The following is a 9128-nucleotide window of genomic DNA, read 5'->3' as shown; positions in this document are numbered from 1 at the left end:
ATGGCATGAAAAAACGTGCATGCGTGAATATAAATGACTTGTATAGGCTTATATAAAAAAATAACTTGTATACAGAGAATAATACATTATTTTTTTAACAAAGAAAGATTAAATTTTTTGCTTACTATTCCTCAAAACATCTTTTTTCTAATCGTATTTTTTAATTCGACAAGTTAAGATTTAATTTATTATAGATTTAAATTTTAATTTAAGAATTTTATAATTATAGACAATATTCAAATCTCCAACCCTGTCTAAGTGGTGAACTTACCGCTAGAGCTAGACAACATAAGGAATTTAGCTGAATAAATTGTATCTACCCCTATCTCCTGTATAAATAACCAAAACGTCCCAATTTGGGGCATTTCAAAAATGTTCAGGATAATGAGAATATTAATCTCAATTTATGAACCTCGTGGCCTTGGTTCATGGTTGATCCGCGCCAAGATAGATATAGATGAGGGCGTTGAAAGTTGAAAACAAGAAAGAAAGGAAGAGGATTGGGGTGGGTTTGGCGGGGTCCACTTGATAGTTTTACCTGGTCGCAATACGCGGTTTGAGTGGACCCCACACTTGCTCTCCTCTTCCTCCTTCCTCAGCACCTCTGCTGTGCTCTCCTTCAAAGAGCAAGGCAGCCCTGTATCTAATAGTTTGTTGTTATTGTTATTATTGCGTGAATGCAAAGGGTTAAGCAGAGGAGGAAGAGAGAAACATCCCAGACGCAAACAAATTGAGATAATGGGTTAGAAAGAAACATCCCACACCAACCTTCACCCTCTAAACAAGTACCACTTTTCTTTTCATTCCACCCGCCCTCTCTTGGACTCTACCCGGCTTTTCCTTTCTCTTGTCGTTTACCTTAATTGCTGCATCTTTTTATTGCTCTCTGCTGCTTATAAATACTTCCTCTCTTTCTCTCTCTCCGCATCTTTTCTATTTTGCCGCCGTTTAATGAAACACCACCACCTCGCCTCTGCCGCCGTTTCCTAGCTGTTCCGCCGCCGTCGCCATGTCGCTCAAGCGGCGCCCCGAAGATGCTAAGCACAAATCTGACACTTCCACTCCCGACGATAAGCGGCCGAGGCATCCACCCTTTGCCAAGTACTGCTCTTCGTTTTTTACTTTTAGGTTTTTTGTTTCTTACGGTTGGATATGGTAGTATAGGGAGGGGAATTGAATTGCCAAATGAATGCGCATTGCGGCGATTGAATTTAGTATAGGATTATGACTCCAATGCAAATAATGAGTGAATGAGCCCGATCAAATTTGCTATGTGTTTAGGGGAGTTGAATTGTTCTAATGCATGAAATAAGTAGGTGTAATTTCATCTTAGAGAGGGCCAATGCCATTTGTTTTTCAGGCTGCTGGTTATTCTGTTAGATTTCCCTATGCATATAGAGCATTTGATTCGATTAGCAGAACTGCTGAGTTTGGTTTTTGACATTTTTTAACTTGGTTATTATTGTGAATGGATGGTGTTCAGTGTGGTGTGCGAGTTGATGAGGATACAGTCAGTCAAGCATTTGCTGGAGCCGATTTTAGAGCCCTTGATTCGTCGAGTGGTATGAACTCTTTTTCTCCTGTTTCACTGCTATCTATATGGTAACTGTTACATTTGTTTTTTCGTATTCAATCCGTTTTCTATGTTTGTCCGGCTGTTTCGTATTCATGGGTATGTGGTCATTTTGCTTTTAGTATTTCCTTCTGTTTTCTGGGCAATGGCATCCTTCATTTGATTAACCCTTTATGCCTTAGAAAAAAACAACCATGGATATGTACCCTTTCCCGTCCAGCCGCAGATACTACTTCCGTGTTGGTTTCAAGCATGTAATGATAAAAATGTGGCACACTGCTAGTCTACTATCTCATGCAATTTGTCTATAGTTACACTGAAAAATAAGGAAAAACAAAGAGAAACATAAAACTTGAAGGTCTTCTTGGTTCAGTTAACTCACTATTGGTCCCCTAAGACACTCACCATGTTTGTTGGGCTCTAACTAAGACAACTACTGCATCAATTTGACCAAGAGAAGTATTTTGCCAAATACAAATACAAACTCTGTTCTTAATTTCTAATTTATGGAAGGCACACATGCTGAGTACATGAATAATACTAGAGATTTTAGGTTAGTCTTGCCTCTTGTAATCTTCTGATAATGTGATAAAGGAACCAATGAGGGGATGCATTGTTAATTTATTATGTTTGGTATGGGTATGGAGTTAAGTAGTGCTGCAGATATGTTTTTTCCTGTCTTGCTGATAGTTGATGTCAGATGCAAATCATATATGTTACATCTTTTCAGGTTAAGGAGGAAGTAGAATTGGCCTTAAGGAAGCATTTAACCAGCCTGAAACAGTAAGAAATAGTCTTCTGTTTACAATTTATATTTCAGTTTTTGGAACTGTTGGCTGCTTATGAAGCAAAGTTGTCTAGCTTAATGCTAGCTGTTTCTCATCCGTCTTTTTGTTTCTTTTCAGGACTGGTGGAAAGGAGATGCATACTTCTGAATTGAGAAGCTTGCAGCTGCAGTTTGAAAACAACATTTCTCTTCCAGTGTTTACTGGAGCTCGGATTGAAGGAGAGGATGGCTCCAACTTAAGAGTAGTATTAGTTGATGTGTCGACAGGGAAAGTTGTTAGTTCAGGACCTGAATCCTTAGCTAAGGTGGAAATTGTGGTCCTTGAGGGTGATTTTGAAGATGAAAGTGAAATTTGGATGCCTGAAGAGTTTAAGAGCAACATTGTGAGGGAGAGAGAAGGAAAAAAACCCCTCCTTACCGGAGATGTAGCTGTATATCTTAAAGATGGGACTGGTATGGTTGGTGAAATTTCATTTACAGATAACTCAAGCTGGACAAGGAGTCGTAGGTTCAGGCTTGGTGCAAAAGTTATGGACAACTTTGATGGCGTTAGAATAAGAGAAGCAAAGACAGAGTCATTCATTGTTAGGGATCACCGAGGAGAATGTGAGTTTCTCTATATAACCTAGTTCTACTTAATAGATGCTATGAGGTCGGGTTTTCGACAGACATATTTGGACCAGGAGTGTCGAATAAACAAATAAATGAAAAGCAATAATATAGTTGTTATTTATTTGAAATGTTGGATTTGATTATCTAAACCTCGTTAACTGGAAAATATAGTTTTAAACTTAAGGATGCTTACTAGTCCTGGACTTGCTCACCTATATCAATAAGTGATGGTATAAATGGTATAAATGAATGAACTTTCTATCATGTATCTGTAATTTTATTATTTTCCGATGCAGTGTACAAGAAGCACCACCCTCCTAATCTGTTTGATGAAGTTTGGAGACTGGAGAAGATAGGCAAGGATGGAGCTTTCCACAAACGTCTGAGTCGGGAAAAGATCTACAGCGTGAAAGATTTTCTTACACTTCTGAATCTGGATCCTGCAAAGCTACGCAGTGTAAGAATTACTCGAGCAGTATTTTAATCTCTCTTTGTATATACATTTTCTGCAACTTCTAGTTAATAAACCTTACCCGTGTGTTGTTGAGCTTCTTCTACATTTGTTCGTGTTTGATTTTTATTTATTTATTTTTCATTTAAAGGATTTGAGGGGAAAAAAACGTCCATGGCTTTTTTTTTTGGGTATGCATCTATGGTTTTATTATGTTAGACACCATCACACCACCATGGTGACGAGGATGTCCCATGCTTGTTACTGGCATATTTGCACTAAATGGGAAAAAAAACATTGTCAAAGACATCTGATCTTAATAACTTTACATCACTTCTTCGGTCATCCACTGTTCTGAATTAATGAGCATTTTCATCATTTCTGGCAATACTTTATGTACTTGGTTTATTTAGGAAACTGAATAAATTCATTGCTTGGAATGTGCAGATACTGGGCACTGGCATGTCTGCAAAGATGTGGGAAATAACTGTGGAGCATGCTCGAACTTGTACAATTGATACCACGAGGCATGTTTACTTCCCTCCCTCCTCTCAACAGAAAGCTGGTGTGGTCTTCAATGCTGTGGGACAAGTCACGGGACTACTCTCTGAGTGTGAGTATGTCCCGGTACATAAGCTGTCGGAAACTGAAAAGGCATTCTCCTCTGCTAACTTCTTTACTTCCTTTATTCTCTCCCCTTTCCTTTTTTGTTTCTTTATAATACTTACTTTAGATGCATTTCATTATCAGGCTGATGCTCAAGAATTGGTCATTTCTGCAATTAAACAAGGCGAAAAAATTTCCTCTTATGAAGATGAAGCATCTCTTTTGGAGGGTTCTTCACATCTAACTAATGTTCTTTACTCCGAGAGCTCACCAAATACCGAGGGATCCAGTGCCAACAAACTTTTGGCTCCTCAAAAGACTGAAGGTCCCACTTACACACCAGCAAGTGCCTCTTCTCCGGATATCATGTCATCCATTTATTCTGTTGGAGGCACCAGTGCCTTGGATGACTTCTGCTTGCCGAACTTTGACAGCATGGGCTTAAGATATGATCCTACTAGTCTTGGTTTTCCGGTCCACCAGGTTGCCAGCACTCTGATCTGCGACCCTGATCCAATGGCCCATGCATTTGGAGACGAAGATCATCTGCGTTTTTTCGATACCGATCAAGATTTGCAGAGCGCTGTGGATAGCTTCATGCTGACGCGCTCATCTGTTGCCATCGGTAAAGCTCAGAGGAGATGGAGAAAGGTAACCAACGTCCTAAAATGGTTCATGGTGAGGAAACGAAAAAGCGATGCTAATCAGCAGCGGCAGTTGCGAAGAACATGAAGTATCCAGTTGCTTTTGTACATCTGTTGTTCAGTTTTACAGAGGAAAGAGAGTTAACGTGGCTTCTCTTTAGATGTAAATACATGTTGATGTGCTTAGGCTCTAATAGCTAGCCAGAAGCCATGTAATTGCTCTTCCTTCCTCCCTTTTGGTTGTCTTCAAAGATTAAAGCTGTAAATAAGTATTTTACAGTCAGGAGAGGATTTCTGGTTGTTGGCAGATGCTTATTATTAGTCAGGTAGTACTAGTAGTAGCAGCAGTAGTAGTAATTATTATATTGGTAGGATGTTCTTCATGAATCATGATCCAAGCCATTGTTATGGATCATAATTTTTGTAAGCACGTTTTGTCCAATAATATCAGCTGTGGATATTATTTGCCCTGGTTTGAGTTTTTAGGTGTTCGCGCATATGTTTTCGTAATTAATGAATGTCCCTTCTGTTGTAGTTGATACTTGATAAATAGGATGAAGATCATTGTATTTTGCTGTGTTTACTGTTACGGAAGTACGGCATAAAGAAATCAAGTGAATTGTTAAATACGGTTAACCACTTTCCAGGAAATTAGAAATTGAGAGGATTTTGTCTGACTCTGGAAGTGGACATTCTTTAACCATGTCTTGATTAAAAGAACAAAAAAGATTTAGCTAAAATGTTTTAAGAGGTTGCTTTTGGTCTTAATGATTTATTATTGTATCATGGAGCTCTGAAATTGTCCAAGATCAAGATGAAAAGAAATCGTTGCATTCTTTTTGCATAAAACAAGCATTGCTTCCCATTTTCGATCTTATTATCTATTTGGTGTTCATCAATAGCAATGATCTTTGTTTTACTTTCCAATTTTTGGCTTTTTAATCAACATATGGTGGTTGTCTCTTGATTGTTTTACTTGTGCCAAAATACCCTTTTGAGAAAACAAAAGACAAAAGATTTGGAATATATTTGGTTTAGGATTTTGCAGGGGAAAAAAAAGAAAACAATAAAAACAATATTTTTTACTTTTTATTTTCACATTTTACTTAAACCGTAAAAACAAAATAAACTACGAATAAGAGCAAAATTAAAAATGCAAATTAAAAGGGTGAATACCCATCTCTTTTAAATTGCATTTTTAATTTAAAAATTATATTCGTGAAAATGCTCTAGGCTTTAGATTTGGTTTTATTTTATGAAATCCAAATAAATTGGTGCTTCTGGACCATACATCATATGATATCTGTGCCAGTAATTAGTTGGATTTAGAATTGATTAAATACCTTTTGTCAGGAAATATTTAAAAAATACAACTAATCAAATTGTGTAATGAGATTATTACCCCTTCTCCAAGAAATTATTTCATTAGCTAGGAACACTCTCAAATCCATTAGAACCTTGTTTGAGATTCATAATCCTTGTGAACATCACACATTATTCAATATAACTGCATGTTGTTTTGCATCTCTTGGCAGAAGATCCATCTCTGAACCATTCAAATCTTTGACACTTCTAATAATTGGCATTGTTTATATTTCTAGTATCTTTGTTATTCATATGGAAAAGACGTTTCATTAGTTATTACCTATAAGTCTATTACTTTATCTGCACATGAAAAAATCACATGTTTCTGACTTAAAAGATATTGAGGTCCACATGATTTCTTCATTTTGTCATTTTTAGTAAACTAGATAGCTTTTCCTTTTGTTGAATTTCATTGACTATACATTTCATTGAACATTTTTTTTAACTCTTTCTATATTGATCTATTTACTAAGGTCATAGCATCTTACAACATGTGTGAATTATATGATGATCGCATAGATTGGAAATTAAATGATTGATAGAATGGCGCTGGCAAATTGGCAAAGATCTTGATGGCAGATTTGGCAGTTTCTTTGTCTTTAATAATTAATTAAGGATGCAATGTAACAAAGTAGTTAGGGTGATTAAGATGGCCTTTATTTTTCCATAAGATGGACGGTGATGTGTGTTGACTAAAATCCAATTAAGCTCTTATTATTATTAGGTCACACTGACGTTCCTTGGTGGAATATGGTCGGTTTACTTTCAGCAAAACACACTTTACTAGGGTTGCATATGGATTGAATAAGATCTATAAATTTGCGGTAATTATTCAAATTCGATCCATATTTTATGAATATGATCCGATCTGCACTTTAATAGGATCGGATAGCAGATGCTGCATTTATATCTGCAGATCCACACAATTAAATAAATAAATATATAATTCAATAATATAAATAGCTAAAACTGGAAAGATGCAATCCCTCGTAATCCTGAATCAACTAAATTTTCAAAGTGATCCCTCGTATTCACAATTTTCACCATTTTACTCCCTCAAATTTAAAATTACCTATATTAATCCCCGAGATTCAGTTTTGGGCACCATATTAGTCTCTAGACCTTTTCTAATACTGAATTCGCGAACTAAGTGCTGAATTGGGTCTGACTTGCCATGCTGGACATATGGCTAAACAGCGTCGTTTCGTTTTGGCATTTAAACAAGGCAAAAACGAGAAAAGGAAGAAGAGTTTATATGATATGCAAATCATTATATCTCCCTTCACTCTCCAAAACGACATTTGTTTGCCTTGTTTAAGAGCTAAAACGAAAAGACGCTATTTAGCCATGTGTCTAGCGTGACAAGTCAGAGGTAGCTCAGCATTAATTTCATTCGTTGATTCAACGTAAAGCGTTTAGGGACCAATGTGGTACCTAGAATTGGATCACGAGGACCAGTATAGTGAATTTTGAATATGAGAGAATAAAATGATAAAAGTCGTGAATCTGAGGAACCACTATGGGGATTTAGTCCCTTAAATCCCTAAACGTAAACGGTGCTGCTCACTTCCCTGGCTCTCTCACCCACGAGTCCATGATGCAGACTCGCCCTCGCGGCCTCACCAGTTGCTGCTCCTGCTCTCCTCTCTGGCTCTCCCATCGACGACCCACCCAGACTCACCCTTCTTCTCTCGGGTCGTCGTCGCCTTCATCATGACATACGTCGTCTCTTCCATCGTAATGTTCGTTGTCTCTTCCATCATCTCCTTCATTGTCTCGTGTCGTTGTCGTCTTCTCTTTATTGTCGTCCCTCGCCTCCTTCATCGCTGTCGCGCCTTGTGCTCTTGTCTTCAGGTAAGTTTTTTTGTAATATGTAAATAATTATTTTCTGTTAATAGTTTGAAAATGTGAGAAAATAATAGTTAGAAACTGAAATGATTTTCTGTTAATATGTTAAAATTTGAAAATAATAGTAATAAAATTCTATAAGATTGTTTGGAATAGTAATAAAACCATCTTAGGCATTTACAAGTGCTACTGTAGGCATATAACAATTTACATTGCTTCTTTCAATTTATTCTAACATGTCTCACTTGCTATTTCTTAATAGGAGTGAATGGTTGCTGAAATTTGAAGGCCTCAATTAGAGTTGGTGTCTTAGTGTGCTGATCTAGTGTGTTAGTTTATGAATTTTCAGTTTAAGTGTGTTGTATTTAGCTTGCTATTTTATGAATTTTAGTGGGATGTTAAAAGTTATAATGGGTTATTTTATATTTTTTTTCCAAAGTTAGGAGTGAGACTCGGACCCGAGAATTTTAGGTGAGGATGGGAAGACTATGCCATTTAAGCTATACTTCGTTGGCATATTGGGTTATTTTATGTTGTACTTTAACTAATAAGTATTATTATTAGATCTTGTATTATATTTTTTCTATTATTCAAGTATTAAGAGAATTTTGATCGATAACATTTTAGGAGTAAATAAGTTTAAAAATGTGAAAAATGGGTTTTGGTGACATTTATTACAGAAATAAGGCTTTTTAAACATATTCTGATATGAGGATATACTTGATATTCGGTCCGATCCGTACTTGTGTGGATCGGATCGGATCTGACCTAAAAAAAGCGGATATGGCATCCGATCCGATCCGATGAGTATAGTACGAATCAGATCGAATTTTCACTCATATCCGATCCGATCCGTGTGCAACCCCACACTTTATAATCTGCAATTATTCAAAGGTCAACACCAAATTCATACTACTAAATCGGATTTGATTTATAATTTTAAAATATTTAGTAGTTCTGTATAAAACTAAAATAAGTCATTGTGAAAACAATTTGGTTTGGTTAAGTTGTTAACTCATTTGTCTTTTTAAGTAACTGTTGAAAATTCAAATCTCATTTAGTATATGCAACAATCCATTGTCTAGTGACAAATCCTTAAATGAAGTTATCCATGGCGGATTAATCTTTAGTTTGTCGGATTAAGAAATACCATGAGAAATCAAATTAAAAAAAGAGAGTAAAGTATCGTTTTGCCCACAATGTTTAAGTTATGTCTCAAATTGTTCCTAACATTTAAATCGT

General features: G+C 36.4%; 1 protein-coding gene across 1 annotated transcript; it reads left to right on the top strand.

The window, feature by feature from the left end:
• The first annotated feature begins 250 nt into the window (after window positions 1–250).
• Window positions 251–5207, top strand: LOC112722387 (calmodulin-binding protein 60 A). Its single transcript, XM_025773390.3, has 7 exons — window positions 251–1101; window positions 1484–1562; window positions 2304–2356; window positions 2479–2966; window positions 3269–3429; window positions 3871–4077; window positions 4174–5207. Exons 1-7 carry the CDS (start codon window positions 1010–1012, stop codon window positions 4759–4761), a joined length of 1668 nt encoding a protein of 555 aa, XP_025629175.1. The 5' UTR covers window positions 251–1009; the 3' UTR covers window positions 4762–5207.
• The last annotated feature ends 3921 nt before the right edge of the window (window positions 5208–9128 follow it).

The sequence above is a fragment of the Arachis hypogaea genome, chromosome 11 (genome assembly GCF_003086295.3).
Source record: "Arachis hypogaea cultivar Tifrunner chromosome 11, arahy.Tifrunner.gnm2.J5K5, whole genome shotgun sequence".
Classification (NCBI taxonomy): domain Eukaryota; kingdom Viridiplantae; phylum Streptophyta; class Magnoliopsida; order Fabales; family Fabaceae; genus Arachis; species Arachis hypogaea.
Note: the sequence above shows the minus strand (reverse complement) of the source record. Positions and strands in the feature narration are given on the sequence as shown.